General features: G+C 32.7%; 1 protein-coding gene across 1 annotated transcript; it reads right to left on the reverse strand.

Annotated features, from left to right (window-relative positions):
• Positions 1 to 269: 269 nt before the first annotated feature.
• Positions 270 to 905, reverse strand: LOC120128353 (protein FANTASTIC FOUR 1-like). Its single transcript, XM_039146044.1, has one exon. It carries the CDS (start codon positions 903 to 905, stop codon positions 270 to 272), a length of 636 nt encoding a protein of 211 aa, XP_039001975.1.
• Positions 906 to 17,082: the final 16,177 nt, after the last annotated feature.

A 17,082-nucleotide genomic window follows, 5' to 3' on the forward strand; every position in this document is an offset into this window, starting at 1 on the left:
ACTTTATAAATATAGTTGTTTAAATTCAAAATTTTAAGAGAGAACATCATCATTTATAACTAATGAGATGACTTAATAAGTTTAATAACCGAAATATTTTATGTTTAATAAAATTATGAAAAGAAAATGAGTATGCTCACAATTTAATGAAAAGGGTCGAGTAAAAGAAAGATAACAAAAATCTAGTAAATAAACAATTTGCAATACGACATAAGTACACAAGTTTTTTTTGTTGTTGTCCTTTAGTTTATTTTGTGTTCTGTTATAAATTACGAGTCTTGCTTTTGCGCTGCTCCTCCTTCATCTTCTTCCTCAAATTCTTCATCTTCCAAAACTTCATCATCATTTGGCTGCACAAATCGCAGCTTCAAACGCCCATCTTCCCTACAAGCATGCAAGAATTCCTGGGTGGGAACCCTCACCTGTTCCAGCACAAATCTCCCGTCTTCCCTGTAAGACTTGAAGCAAAAACATGGCTTCCCACTTTTCCCTATGCACGAAATCGGTGGTGGAAATCCTCCGCCGCCGCCACTTCCCCTTGACCGCTTCAGTTCACCGTACAGATTCTCCATCGAATGCTTGATGGTGGTCGTCATCGTTTTATTTTCCCATTCCTGTTTCATGTCTTCAACATCACCGGAGCTCTCGAAACCGAGCCCTTCGGTGCATAACTGAAGACTCTCCGAGCTCCATGAAAACCCTTCACTCTTCTCATAATTTTCATGGGAAGAAGAAGACTGGGGAACACATATATTTTCTTTGAAATGAAGCTCGCCGAAGATTTCAGTGAACGCAGGCTGCTCAACGGGTTTGATTTGGTTCCATGAAGAGAGGGATTCGAGCAGGGTAGGGTTTTCTGGTGATGGGTTTTCGAAGATGTGGTGAATGCTCCCACAGACAGCCATGGATTGATTATCCGATCGGAGTAAAAAGGGGAAAAAGAAATATATAAAGAGAGCTTGAAGGTAGAGAAGAAAACACGAGGAATACGAGAGGGGCGTTCGACAACGTATTAATGTGTGGGAAAGTTGATTTGGGTACCTATCCTAGTGGAGTATCTCATGGAATGGGTTGTTAACAAGTTGGGGTCAATTTGGTGGACATTATTCTTCTGTTTTTGGAGGCAAGTTCTGTTTGTACACAACCTTATAATCTAAGGTTAATTTAAAATGATTTTTAATATAAAATATTACTATTATGTTTAATCTAAAATATTATATAATTTGTTACGTTACACTAAAGAAAACATTTTATTCTGTTTCTTTAAATTACGTGTACCAGTTAGGACATGCCACGTAATGACGAAGCTTCCATTTACGAATTGCCATGTATTGATGTGATTTGTGAGACAATTTGCACCCTCCACCCTTTATAACATCGTTATTTTTTTTCCTCATTTTCTATAAAATTTATTTTTCATTTAATGATAAAATATATATTTGTAAATGACAAATAAATATTATTATATTATTTTTCAAATAAAATAATTAAAATTTTCCATTTACAAAAAAATATCTAACCATCAAAGATATAACTGGTAAAAAAATTATAAATCACCATTCCAACAAATAATTAATTTTCAAATAAGATTTTTTTAAATTTTTTTTATCTTTCTAATATTATTAATAGTTAGTATACGTGTTTAACTTTAAAGTCGGATAAACTCACATGCACATAGATATAAAATTATTTGAATCAGAGTCACATAAAAATAATATTTTATTTCATTCTTTATATATTATTAATGCATTAAATATAAAATTTAAAAATGATAATATTCTAATTTTGAGAGAGATGGAGATTTTAGGACCAAAGGCCAAAAACCAGAAATTGAGGGTGACTGGGCAGCAAAAAATGATTTCCAAAGCGGGAAGATAAGATTAGTGAAGTGAGGCAGAAAGCAAGTGGGCATTTCCAGCATCTGTTTTTGTGATGCACCACCAGCTCTTGGAATATTCTCAATGATCCCTCTCTTATCCAAACTTTTTTTTTTACAATATATCATTGGCTCCCATTCTTCATTTTATGTGGCATGTTTAGGTCGAATTATCCCTCCATCCTACTATTTCTTTAATAATTTATATAAAATTATTAAATTTAAAATGGTAAAATCAATCAAATAAAACGGTGAAAAAATTTCACATATTTTGTAGGCGTCTTCTGAATGACTCGAAGAAAACACATGAAACAATGGGCGTCTTCTACATGGCCTGAAAAGGCATAAATCATGGGAGCATAGAAAGGCGTCGAATCTTCTATACGTCATTATGAAGATGTTGAACGGTCTGAATGTTTTCCTCCATACACTATTTATTTCATTCTAGTTGAGAAAATAATTTCTCATGCATCCTAGACGAAACAATTCTTTTCCATCGTATTATTTAAATGATTTTGCCAATGTAAAATATTAATTTATATAAAAATAAAAATAAACCTACTTAAAAATACATTGCACTTTTATTTTAACATTTAAGCCCATAGTTCCAACGAATCTAGTTCATTTCTTGATTTTCCGATATTTTCTTTTTAATTATATAAGTTATTTAATTTACTTGGAATTGTTGTAATGATTTTTGGGGTCGAATTGGCGGAAGTTTTAGAAAAGGTTTTTGAAAAGATGAGATTCGTCACCAATCACTTTTAAAGTCAGATTAAAATATTTAAAATCGAATAATTTTAATAAAATAATTTTATTTTACTAAAAATACCAATGTTTGGTTTGTGAAGTCATAAATCAGATTCGTGAGTTAATTACGTGTGGGGGAAGAATTAACATAACGTCAAAAAATTAATACCTAGTCATTATCTTATATTTTAAAATTGAAATTTTTGAATTCGAAGTTTTATTTAATTTAAAACTCATTGTGTATGCAAATTTGAAAAGTGTATCAATTTATTAGGACTAATAACAAATACCATCAAACACAAATGGAAGCTTCATTATTAATCCTAATAAATAGACACTGCCTTAATAATTTTAAAGTCATGATATGAGATTTTGAAAAATATATTGATTTATTTAAGGGAATCAATAATGGTCATCTCAGGCATAATGCGAATGATACACTATTAACCCTTAATAAATGAATATTTTCTTGTTTTTAAATCGAATTATGCAGTCAAACAATCAATTATTCAATACTATGTGAATTAATTAAGGCTCTCATCTAACTAAAGAGTCAAATTATGAATTTAAAAGGACCTAAAGCATTAAACCTAAAATATAGACTCTAATATTAAAACCTAGCGAATTTTAGCAATTTGTTGGATCAAATAATTAATATGGTACTCGAGCATGAAAGCGAGGACCAAACTAAAAGCTCTCTTAAGTTAAAGGACCAAAGGTTAAATTAATCTAAAAATGAAGGTTTTAATATTAATACTAACCCATTTTAACAAATTATTGAATCGAATAATTAATTCGGAACCTCGAGCATAAAAGCGAGGACCAAATTTAAAAATTCACCTAAATTAAATGACTAAAGGTAAATTTAATATAAAAATGAAGGCTCTAATATTAGTCCTAACCAATTTTAACAAATTATTGAATCATATAATTAATTCAAAACCTCCATAATAAAATTGAGAACCAAATTAAAAATTCGCCTAAATTAAAAGACTAAAAGGTGAAATTAATCTAAAAATGAAGGCTCTAATATTAATCCTAACCAATTTTAGCAAATTATTGGATCACATAATTAAAATGGAATCTCATGCATAAATGTGATGACCAAATAAAAAATTCACCTAAATTAAAAAAGTTTAAGGAATAAATTAGAAGGAACCTAGATTTAAGGCCTTAACCTAAAAACTAAGAAAATAAAATAGGACTAAATCTAAAATTATCGAAATAAAGATTAATAAAATAACTTAGAACTTAAAAAAAAGACTGGATTAAAATAAAGTAAAACATATAACTGAAATTAAAAATATAAAGTAAAGAGATTAAAATGAAAGAAAATAGAGTGTAAGGCATAAATTAAAAAACAAGCAGAAAAATAAATACTGGAGATTTAAAGACCTAGAAATATAAATTCTCTAAATTAAATAGCATAAAATAAACATACAAAAAATTAAAGGGAAAAAATGTAAATATTATAAATTAAAAGTTAAAGTGTTCGCTTTAATAATTTTACCCTGACCATAATAACAAGGGTTGTACCTCAGAACTGGTCACTGCAATATCATACAATTAAATTAGGAATTTACGGTTGAAAAATTAGAATTTTACCTATACCATAAATACTATGGGTCGTACCCGAGATAGGTTTGCTGCAAAAAAAATTAAAAAGTCAGTGGTTAGAAATAAATTTTATATGTAAATAACATGAGTTGTACCTTGGGACTAGCCATTGCGAGGTTGTATGGAATGATTTGCAGTAAATTAAGAAAATTCAAATCAGAAAATGTAAAATAGCAAAAACAATACATTAGAATTGAAGTAAATAAAAAATAGAGAAACAGTGACCAAAATGGAAAAATGTGACAACAATGGGAGGACCTAAACGTATTTCCCTATTTAACATGGTATTTATCCTATACTTCCCCATTTAAAAAAAAACTAAAGTCTTCTCCTTCTTGGGATTGTTTAAGGAAAGACAAATTAATATAAAGATAAAAAAACAACGTAATCGGAAATTTAAGAAAAAATCTTAACAAAACTGGTTTATTATAAAAATTCGAAAGTATTAATATTTTTCCACAAGTATCAATACTTTCAAATTAAAAAAAACATGAAAAATGAGAATATTGTAAAATAGCGATAATTTTCCACAAATATCTTAAAAAAAGAAAAATGAGAATGCTACAAAGTATCAAACTTTTTTCACAAATATCAGAGCATAAGTATCAATATAAATGAAAAAGAATCGGACATCATAATATATGTACTGATATTTTAACTATCGATCATCTTCATCAACTTTTCAATATATTAAAGTATCGATCATCATCACATAACTATCGATATTTTAAATTTCAATTTTTATCAGTTTTTTCAATATTTAAAAGTATTGATCATTACCGTATAAGTATCGATATTTTAACTTTCAATCTTATCTTCAACTTTTTAAATATTTAAAAGTAGGCTTAATATAAAAATAAGTGCTTAAACCATACTCAAATTTACTTTTAGTGTCTAAAAATTTTTTCGCTAAAAATAGGTACCTAAAGTTTTATCTGTTATACTTTTAGGTGCCTACTTTTAAAAAATTGTTAAGTGACACATTTTACGTCCATATTTTAAAAAATTAAAAATATATTTTTTAAAAATATGGACGTGGAACATGTCACTTAACGATTTTTTTAACGGTAGGCACCTAAAAATGTAACGGAGAAAACTTTAGGCACTTATTTTTAACGAAAAATTCTTTAGGCACTAAAATGTTTTTTTGAGGTATTTTTTAAGAAATTATCTTTGTATTAAGCCTTAAAAGCATCAATCGTCATATATTAAGTATCAATATTTAAAATTTTGAACTTTCTTTTTTGATTTTTTTATCTCGATTCACCCTGAATAGATATCGATACTTCATTAAAGATAACATTCTTGGGCGCAACTGGATTTATTATAGATATTCATAACAATTTTAGCATTTAGAAACAATTGTTCAAAGCCAAGGTAACATTTTAGGCGCAACAAATTTTATTAATAAAAAATATTAACATTCCATATCGTAATCTAACTTCTTAGTGAACCATTACATTGTTGGGCACAACTATATTTATTGTAAATATTCATAATGTTTATAGCTTTTTACTTATTTTCTTATATTGGGAAAATCTAAGGCTCCATCAGCTTAAACTCTAGTAAACTGTTAGGCGCAACCCATTTTATTAATAAAAAAAATTAATGTTCCACATCACAACCTACTTTCTTAGTGAACCTTGACATTCTTAGGCGCAACCGTATTTATTATTGATATCCATAATATTTTCAACTTTTAACTTATTTTGTTATCGTGGGAAAAATCTACAGCTCCACCAGCTTAAACTCTGATAGCATTTTTGGCGTAACTGATATGATCCCAGTTATGTGTTCCGAGTCATATACGATGTTGCCCGATCGTGATTCTAGTAAGAACTTCGTAGTGCTTTGATTGAAGACTGAAAATATACAAACAACGTTATACGAAGGGAAATATGTATATATATAAATATGTGTATGAAAGTAATGGAAATGATAGAATGAAGTTGAAGGTGATTGTAAATGAAAGAAGTGTGGTGGTGATAGTGGTTGAATGGATGTAACGAAAATGGTGAAGGATGTTTATGGTTGGCTTGGAGAATGATAGTAATTCAAAGGATGGATTGTGACCCTCTAACTATATATGAGTTAGGAACCAACAATATAATAAAGATGAAATCGAAGTGATAGAGGGTGGAACGTGACCCACTAGCTATAGTAGAGCTAGGAACCAACGCTATAACAAGATGAAATGGATGAAGGCTTCAAGCCCGACAAGAAACCGATAGAGTTCTAATCCAAGAACTAAAATGAAAGCAATCTTTCAAATTATTTTCATAAATCAAATTGTGTGTCTACAAATGATCCCAAAGGTGCCTATTTATAGTATTTCTAAGAAGCATATGAAAAGACTCAAAATATGATAACTTGCTCATCAATTTAGCAATAAAATGCACTTGAATGCTTTGTCTTCTTATGTTCAAAGTTGGATGAATATTCTAGATCATTTTGGGGATGGATCTAGATAATTTGAAGTTGAATATGACCTTAATTTCATCCAAGAATATGAACAGCCCTTGGTTTGAATGATTAAATCAACCCTTGGTTTGGATGATTAAATCAGCCTTGAATACCTTGAATTGGTGAATTAAGATGACCATCAATTGCTTGTCTCTTGGTAAAAGATGAAATGACTCTTCCTTGGCTCAAACTCATCCAAATCATCCATGCATAAAATTCCCGTAACAAAATTTCAGCCTGCATTGTCTTCAATAAATCGATCATATCTCAAGCTCCCGATATCAGATTGAGGTGATTCAAAAGGCGTTGGAAAGATAAGAGATATAGGAATAATGCCAAATTTATTTCTAGAACCAATAAAGTCTGTATCACATCCATAATCGGAAGACATTCAGACTGATATTCTTGCATCTGATGAAACTGTTCAACTTCTCTTATGCACTTAGACACAAAGATAAACTTTATTCAATCATAACATGTATATATGCATGGGATAATTAAGAGTTAGTTTGATTAATGAAATAACATTATTCAATGAACTAACTTTATTCAATGAACTAAATGCATGAATGAAGTAGTTTATTAAATAACTAGATGCATAAATGAACTACATCCCTAAATGAAATAAATGCTTAAATGCAATGCATGTTGTAACATCTCAATACCAGGTTAGTGACTAAATTGTAAAAATTCAGAATTTGATTACTAAAACAGAATAATTGAATAGTATTGTAATTTGGTATAGGGTTAAATTGCAAAGAAGAAAGAATAGAAGGATAGAATGGTCTTTTGCAAGGAAAAATAATTAAAGAAGGGATTTATATATTAGCTCCACGTGGAAGAGAAGAAAGAAAAACAAGGTTCCAGAGTTCTCTTCTCTTCTTTTCTCCTAAACGTGAAGAGGTAAAAACAAAGGTGAGATTTTTCATGAGTTAATTGTTTGCTGAAATTTAAGTTTTATTTTGATCCTTAGATGTTAATTAAGCTTAAGGAAATCTTAATTTGCTTTAAAATAACAAGATGAAGGGTGTAGGAAGAATTAAAGATTAGGAGTTCTTGAATGGAATTTTGAAATAGAGTTCATATTTGAAATCGAAGGTTGAATTTGACTTGTCATCGACTTAATTAAGACATACAAAGTGTTAAAATTAGATTTAGAACATGTTGGAAATTGAGGGATATTCTTAAATCTATGTGGAGGATTGGATTTTTAAGTTTAAGAGGTATTGAATGGGTATTAATTAGTTTAAGTAGGTATATGCAAGTTAAGGATATAAAAAGAGGGGAAATATAAAGTGTTGAGAAGATTATGAAGAGATTTTCGTGCTAAAATAACATTTATGGGCAATGTGTATCGATGCATCAAGGGTAAAAACCTAGAAATTATTCAATGTGCATCGATGCACATGAAGTGTATCGATGCACTCCTTTAAAATAAAAACATCGAATGTCATCAGTGTATCGATGCACCCCCTAAAATACAAACATCAAATGGGATTTATGTACCGATGCATAGTTAGTGCATCGATGCACCCCTTAAGGGATGCATCGATACATGGTGTAGTGCATCGATGCATACCTTCATTAAAAGATAAAAATAACTTTCTTTTTAGCCTAAGGAGTGATAGTTTAGAATAGATTAATTAGTATACTGATTAGTACCAATGTATTACTATGTAGATTTAGAACGTAATTTCATTCCGGAACAAACAAAGGAATAGGATCAAGTCAAATCAAGCAAGACCATGGTGAGTGCATATCCTAGATGAAATGGAATTGAGATAAGACTTGCGATAAGTCTATCTCTTATCATTGAATTTATGATTCTATATTCATGCACATGCATACATATATAAATGTTAATGTTATAGTGGTTCCATGCATTTTTCATTCATGATTAACATGATATTATATGAATGAATGCCATTATCAGAAATTCTTCCATGTATGTGAAATAATGAAAATGATCATATGAAGTGACTTATGTGTTTACATGGACAGTGATGAAAGAGATATGAAATGAGAAATATATTTATAATGAAGCCCATGTTATTTAATATGAGAGCTGTAAGTATAATTGGCATGCCAAGAGTCGAGGGATTGTCAGTGGTCCTCCGGGACATAGTGTTCATTCGGGACAAATATTCAGTGCCCCTTGAGGGAATTATACGAGCTGTGGTGATAACATAGTACACAACCTCTATGTACTCACATACCTTTGTTCTTAATAATGTACATGGGCAATCCAAAGATAAATTAAAGTGAAATTAGCATAAAAATGTATGTTTTATATGTGCATGTTATCATCATATATGTTATAGTGTAATAAATATATGCAAGTCAAAATGTCATGATCAATGGTAAGAATGCATGTTCATAAATTCGTTGTTATACATGTGTATACATATATTTATGTTATGCCTCACTAAGTCTATGACTTAGCGTGTAAGTGATTTACACGTAGGTACCAAGAATCGAGAAGAACAGAAATAGGAGTGGCAAGAACAGCAGCACTGCTAGAAGATCAGATCAGAAGTAACTGATAAAGTATGTATTTTGTTGTGTATAGTGTTTTGGTATGTAAGAAAAGTGTTAGTTACAAATGCTCTAATCAGTTTTATCTTGTTTTGGTTAAATTGTGTAAAGTAACAATGTTATTTTGATGAAAGTTTTAAATTTCCTTGATTTTTCGTCAAGAGTCAAAGTTTGAAAAGTCAATGTGACACCTCAGACTCATATCCGGGTCGGGTACAGGTTGAGGGTGTTATATTTAATGGTATCAGAGCTACGGTTTAGTCGATTATCAGCATAAACTGAAGTCTAAAGTGTCCCATAAGGTATACATGCCAACAAAATAGTGAGAACTTCTTATTTGATAGAATAGTAAGTATATTGGTTTGCTAATAGAATGATATGGGTATGTTTTTATAGATGTCCAGACATGGTAGCTCTAGAAATGAAGCGGGAGATGATAGGCCTGCTGAAAGTAGCAATTCACCTGCCCTAGCCAGGCAGAGTGAAGATCAGGCACCCTTTGGAGTGCCTGTAAGTGATCAAGATGTGTTCTTCAGAACACTGGACGCAGTATTGGCGCGTTTCCAACCTTCTGTTACTTCAACTCCAAGAATGAATATTGCAAAGGAGTTGAAGGGTTTAGGAGCACCAGAGTTTAGAGGTGAAGTCGAAAAAGGTCCTGTTACTGCGGACCTTTGGCTTAATGACGTAAAAATCATGCTTGAGGGACTTCATCGTTCCGATGCTGATAAGCTAGATGGAGTGGTTTCCTTGCTGAGAGGGCAAGCAATGATTTGGTGGACCAACGTTACATTGAGAATGACTAGTGATCAAGTAACATGGTCCTTGTTCTTAGAGGAATTTAAACATAAATACATCGGAGATCAATTCATCCAACAAATGAAGCAAGAGTTCATGAACTTGAAGCAATGGAATCGTACAGTGTATGAGTACGAATATGAATTCAACAAGTTGAGCCGCTTCGCTGCTGAGTTAATTCCTATAGAAAAGGATGTTTGTGATTAGTTCGTGGAAGGTTTACGTCCAAGACTAAAGGAAATGTTAATTGTGTTAAATCTATCCTCATTTCAAGAAGTGGTGAATCGTGCTAAAGCTCTATAAAGAGCTCGGAATGAAAGGTTCAGAGATTCTCAGGCTCAGACATCAAAAAGAATAGGTGCATCATCGAGTTCGATGCCATAAAAAAGGGGCAGAGATGCTGGTCCTTGACCCCAAGCGAGATCAGAGTCAGTTGCATCCTCTGTAAGGGGATCAAATTAGATGAGGGGTCGACAGACATAATCAGTGGGATATGGAGCTGGGAGATCTAACCCGAGCCAAGTCAGACAATGTCCACATTGTGGAATAAACCATTCGGGGATATGCAGGATAATTTCTGGAGCCTGTTTTAAATGTGGGGACACCTGACATTTTGTTCGAAATTGTCCCACGTTAGTTGGTGAATATGCTCAGCTAGAGAGGTCTGCCTCGGCTACCCAGTGAGGAAGAAGTAGAGGCAAAGGAAGAAGTAGAGGAAGAGGAAGAAGTCAATTAGAGTCATCATCTCCATAAGAAATACGTTCTACAGCTCATGTGTATAGTCTCAAGACTAGCAATGATAGAGATGACCCAGAGATAATAGTAGGTATCTTCCAATTATATGACAAGAATATGTTTGTATTGATTGATTCGGGGTCTACATATTCTTATATTTACAGTAAGTTAGTGAAAGAATTGAATATTCTGTTAGAATCTACTAGCAGTGAGGTAATAGTGACTAATCTGTTGGGACACAGTGCTCGAGTCAATATGATGTGTCGAGGGTGTCCCATACGGATTTAGGGAATTGAATTCCCTACTAATATGATGGAATTACCTTTTGACGAATTTGAGGTGATACTGGGAATGAACTGGTTATATCGTTACTATACTAATGTTGATTGTAGACTGAAAAGAGTAACGTTGAGAAGTCCAGAAGGGGTAGAAGTTGTGGTATTTAGTGAATGATGGAACCTGTTGGCTAACGTAATATCAGTGATGTCGGGAAGGAAGTTGTTGCTATAGGGATGTCAAGGCTTTATTGCTAGTGTGCTGGATGTGAGAGAAAAAGAAAAAAGGATTGAAGAAATTCCTATAGTCAGAGAGTTTTCTGACGTTTTTCCTGCAGATTTATCGGGTTTACCTCTAGATAGAGAGGTAGAATTTCAGATTGAAGTAATACCGGGAACTGCACCTATTGCCATGTCACCATACAGAATGGCCCCAAAAGAGTTACAAGAATTAAAGATCTAATTGCAAGAATTATTAGATAAAGGGTTTATCAGACCGAGTGTTTCACCATGGGGAGCCACAGTTTTGTTTGTTAAAAATAAGAATGGATCCATACGTCTTTGTATTGATTATAGGCAACTTAATAAAGTGACCATCAAGAACAAATATCCCCTCCCCAGAATTGACGATTTATTTGAACAGTTAAAGGGAGCTTCAGTGATTTCAAAAATTGATTTACATTCTGGTTATCATCAATTGAAGATTCAAGATAAAGATATTCCAAATACAACATTCAGAACGAGATATGGTCACTATGAGTTTATCGCAATGTCGTTTGGAGTTACAAATGCTCTAACTGCTTTCATGGATCTTATGAAATGAATATTTCAACCCTATTTGGATCGATTCGTTGTGGTATTCATTGACGATATTTTAGTGTTTTGGAATTCGTAAGAAGAGCATAGTTTGCATTTGAAGATCGTTCTACAGACTTTGAGAGAAAAGAAGCTTTATGCCAAACTCTCCAAATGTGAATTTTGGTTGAAGGGAGTGATGTTTCTTGGATATGTGATTTTTGTAGAAGGAATTCGAGTGGATCCCCAAACGATTAAAGCCATTTTAGAGTGGAAAGTTCCAAAGAATGTGTCAAAAGTCCAGAGTTTTCTGGGGTTAGCTGGTTATTACCGAAGGTTTGTTAAAAACTTTTCGATAATAGCATTACCCCTAACTAAATTATTAAGGAAAGAGGTAAAATATGTGTGGACTCCGGAGCGCCAAGAAAGTTTTGAAAGGCTAAAAAAGGTCTTGACAGAAGCTCCAGTGTTGATTCAACCCGAGTCTGGCAAGAACTTCGTAGTGTATAGTGATGCGTCTCATAATGGCTTGGGATGCATGCTAATGCAAGAAAGTAAAGTGGTAGCTTATGCATCGAGGCAACTCAAATCGCATGAAAAGAATTATCCTACGCATGATATAGAGATGGCTGCAGTAGTATTTGCACTTAAGATCTGGCATCACTATTTGTATGGTGAAAAGTGCTACTTGTATACAGATCACAAGAGTTTAAAATACTTTATGTCTCAGAAAGAGTTGAATTTAAGACAAAGGAGATGGGTGGAATTCTTAAAAGATTATGACGTAGTGATTGATTCCCATCCAGGAAAAGCAAATGTGGTAGCAGATGCCTTAAGTTTGAAGAAGTTTGCAGCCTTGCGAGCTATGGATGCCAGATTATCGTTAAGTGGAGACGGTGCAACATGTGCAGATTTGACTCTCAAGACATTATGGCTAGATCGAATTAAAGAATTGCAAGCTAGAGATTAAAAGTGATTAAAGAAGTTATAGCAGATAAGGAATGGAGAGGCTACAGATTATGAAATGAAAGCTGATGGGAACCTATATTATCAAGGGAGGCTGGTGATTCCAGATGATAATGAGTTAAAGAAAGACTTGTTAACAGAAGCTCATTGTAGTCCATTGACTATGCATCCAGGAGGAAATAAAAATGTATATGGATCTCAAGAGTCGATATTGGTGGTCAGGAATGAAGAGAGATATTACATAATTCGTATCCAGATGTTTGACATGTCAACAAGTCAAAGCTGAACATCAAGTTCCGTCAGGACTGTTGTAACCTATGTCTATTCTTCAGTGGAAATGGGAGAATATAATAATGGATTTTGTAACGGGGTTACCTTTAACTCCGAATAAAAGAGATTCTATTTGGGTGATTGTAGACAGGTAAATCAGCTTATTTTATTCCTGTACGAGTTGACTTTTCCATGGATAAGTATGTTGAATTGTATATTAGGGAGGTTATAGGTCTACATGGTGTACCTGTTTCTATTGTTTCGGATCGAGATCCTAGATTTACGTCACGGTTTTGGAAATAATTACATAGAGCGTTGGGAACTCGATTGAATTTTAGTACAGCGTTTCATCCATAAACCGATGGACAATCCGAGAGAACAATCCAAATTTTGGAGGATATGTTGAGAGCTTGTTTTATTGAGTTCAAAGGATCATGGGAAAGGTACTTTCCTCTTGATGAATTCGTGTAATATAACAGTTATCAATCAAGTATCAAAATGGCACCTTATGAAGCTCTTTATGGAAGAAAATGTCGTACACCCCTAAATTGGTTTGAACATAAAGACAAAGAAATTCTTGGTCCAGAGTTGATCAAGGAATTGGAAGAAAAGGTTCAAGTAATTCAAAGTAATCTCAAAGCAGCAGCTGATAGACAGAAATCATACGCGGATCTAAAGAGAAAAAAAGATAGAATATCAAATAGGAGATAAAGTGTTTCTCAAAGTGTCTCATTGGAAGAAGGTTTTGAGATTTGGTCGAAGAGGAAAGTTAAGTCCTCGATTCATTGGACCTTATGAGATCGTAAAGAGAGTTGGACTAGCGGCATATCAATTAGCGTTACCACCTGAAATAGAAAATATTCATGATGTCTTCCATGTCTCAATGCTTCGGAAGTATCAATCTGATCCCTCCCACATTGTGACTCCAGAAGAGATCAAGATTCAACCGGATTTAACATATGAGGAAGAACCGGTTCAAATTTTAGCTCATGAGATTAAGCAATTAAGGAACAAGACTATTCCATTAGTCAAAGTATTGTGGAAAGATCACAAAGTAGAGGAAGCAATATTGGAGCGTGAAGAGGATATAAGGAATCATTACCCCCATCTTTTCGTGCAATGAAAATTCGAGGACAAATTTTCTTTAGGGGGAGATTTGTAATATCCTCAATATCGGGTTAGTGACTAAATTGTAAAAATTCAGAACTTGATGACTAAAACAGAATAATTGAATAGTATTGTAATTTGGTATAGGGTTAAATTGCAAAGAAGAAAGAATAGAATGATAGAATGGTCTTTTGCAAGGAAAAATAATTAAAGAAGGGATTTATATATTAGCTCCACGTGGAAGAGAAGAAAGAAAAACAAGGTTCCAGAGTTCTCTTCTTCTCTTCTTTTCTCCTAAACGTGAAGAGGTCAAAACAAAGGTGAGATTTTTCATGAGTTAATTGTTTGCTGAAATTTAAGTTTTGTTTTGATACTTAGGTGCTAATTAAGCTTAAGGAAAGCTTAATTTGCTTTAAAACAACAAGATGAAAGGTGTAGGAAGAATTAAAGATTAGGAGTTCTTGAATGGAATTTTGAAATAGAGTTCATATTTGAAATCGGAGGTTAAATTTAACTTTTCATCGACTTAATTAAGACATACGAAGTGTTAAAATTAGATATAGAACATGTTGGAAATTGAGGGAGATTCTTAAAATCTATGTGGATGATTAGATTTTTAAGTTTAAGAGGTATTGAATGGGTATTAATTAGTTTAAGTAGGTATATGCAAGTTAAGGATATAAAAAGAGGGGAAATATAAAGTGTTGAGAAGATTATGAAGAGATTTTTGTGCTAAAATAACATTTCTGAGCTATGTGCATCGATGCACATTCAATGTGTATCGATGCATCAAGGGTAAAAACCCAGAAATTATTCAATGTGCATCGATGCACATGAATTGTATCGATGCACTCCTTAAAATAAAACATCAATGTATCGATGCACAAGTGGTACATCGATGCACCCCCTAAAATACAAACATCGAATGGGATTTATATACCGATGCATAGTTAGTGCATCGATGCACCCGTTAAGGGATGCATCGATACATGGTGTAGGCATACCTTCATTAAAAGATAAAAATAGCTTTCTTGTTAGCCTAAGGAGTGATAGTTTAGAATATATTAATTAGTATACTGATTAGTACCAATGTATTACTATGTAGATATAGAACGTAATTTTGTTCCAGAACAAACAAAGGAATAAGATCAAGTCAAAACAAGCAAGGCCAAGGTGAGTGCATATCCTAGATGAAATGGAATTGAGATAAGACTTGCGATAAGTCTATCTCTTATCATTGAATTTATGATTCTATATTCATGCACATGCATACATATATAAATGTTAACGTTATAGTGATTCCATGCATTTTTTCATTCAAGATTAACATGATATTATATGAATGAATGCCATTATTAGAGAATTCTTTCAGGTATGTGAAATAATGAAAATGATCATATGAAGTGACGTATGTGTTTACATGGACAGTGATGAAAGAGATTTGAAATGAGAAATGTATTTATAATGAAGCCCATGTTATTTAATATGAGAGTTGTAGGTATAATTGGCATGCCAAGAGTCGAGGGATTGTCAATGGTCCTTCGGGACATAGTGGTTCTTCGGAACAATCAGTGGTCCTTCGGGACATAGTGGTCCTTCGGGACAAATATTCAGTTCCCCTTGAGGGTATTATACGAGCTGTGGTGACAACATAGTGCACAACCTCTATGTATTCACATACCTTTGTTCTCAATAATGTACATGGGCAATCCAAAGATAAATTAAAGTGAAATTATCATAAAAATGTATGTTTTATATGTGCATGTTATCATCATATATGTTATAGTGTAATAAATATATGCAAGTCGAAATGTCATGATCAATGGTAAGAATGCATGATCGTAAATTCATTGTTATACATGTGTATACATATATTTATGTTATGCCTCACTAAGTCTATGACTTAGTGTGCAAGTGATTTACACGTAGGTACCAAGAATCGAGAAGAATAGAAATAGGAGTGGCAAGAACAACAACACTGCTAGAAGATCAGATCAGAAGTAACTGATAAAATAGGTATTTTGTTGTGTATAGTGTGTTGGCATGTAAGAAAAGTGTTAGTTACAAATGCTCTGATCAGTTTTGTCTTGTTTTGGTTAACTTGTGTAAAGTAACAATGTTATTTTAATGAAAGTTTTAAATTTCCTTGATTTTTCGTCAAGAGTCAAAGTTTGAAAATTCAATGTGACACCTCAGACTCGTATCCGGGTCGGGTACGGGTTGAGGGTGTTACACATGCTTTAATGAACAACATACTTATTAAATGCAATGAATGTCATGCAACTAATAAACTCATGCAAATTCATGCAATTGATGATATCCTATGATAAGCATATCCTAAGAGATAAATACAAACATATGATGAAATATAGTGCATAAATGAACATGTATACGAAGAAGTAAGGTAGAACTCTCTTTGAATCAGCCTTGGTGAACTTCAAAGATTTAATCAGATCAAGACCAAAGTTAGGGCTCAAATGATATGATCCCGATTATGTGTTCTGAGTCATATACGATGTTGCCCGATCGTGATTCTAGTACAATGCTTTGATTGAAGACTGAAAATGCACAAACAACGTTATACGAAGGGAAATATGTATATATAAATATGTGTATGAAAGTAATGGAAATGATAAAATGAAGTTGAAGTGGATTGTAAATGAAAGAAGTGTGGTGGTGATAGTGGTTGAATGAATGTAACGAAAATGGTGAAGGATGTTTATGGTTGGCTTGGAGAATGATAATAATTCAAAGGATGGATTGTGACCCTCTAACTATATATGAGTTAGGAATCAACAATATAATAAAGGTGGAATCGAAGTGATAGAGGGTGGAACGTGACCCACTAGCTATAGTAGAGCTAGGAACCAACACTATAACAAGATGAAATGGATG

Source organism: Hibiscus syriacus, unplaced genomic scaffold (genome assembly GCF_006381635.1).
Source record: "Hibiscus syriacus cultivar Baekdansim isolate YM2019G1 unplaced genomic scaffold, ASM638163v2 tig00001644_pilon, whole genome shotgun sequence".
Classification (NCBI taxonomy): Eukaryota; Viridiplantae; Streptophyta; class Magnoliopsida; order Malvales; family Malvaceae; genus Hibiscus; species Hibiscus syriacus.

What these genes read in the sequence shown, in the direction of transcription:
- LOC120128353 (XM_039146044.1), bottom strand. Translation starts at nt 905, where the DNA reads ATGGCTGTCTGTGGGAGCATTCACCACATCTTCGAAAACCCATCACCA.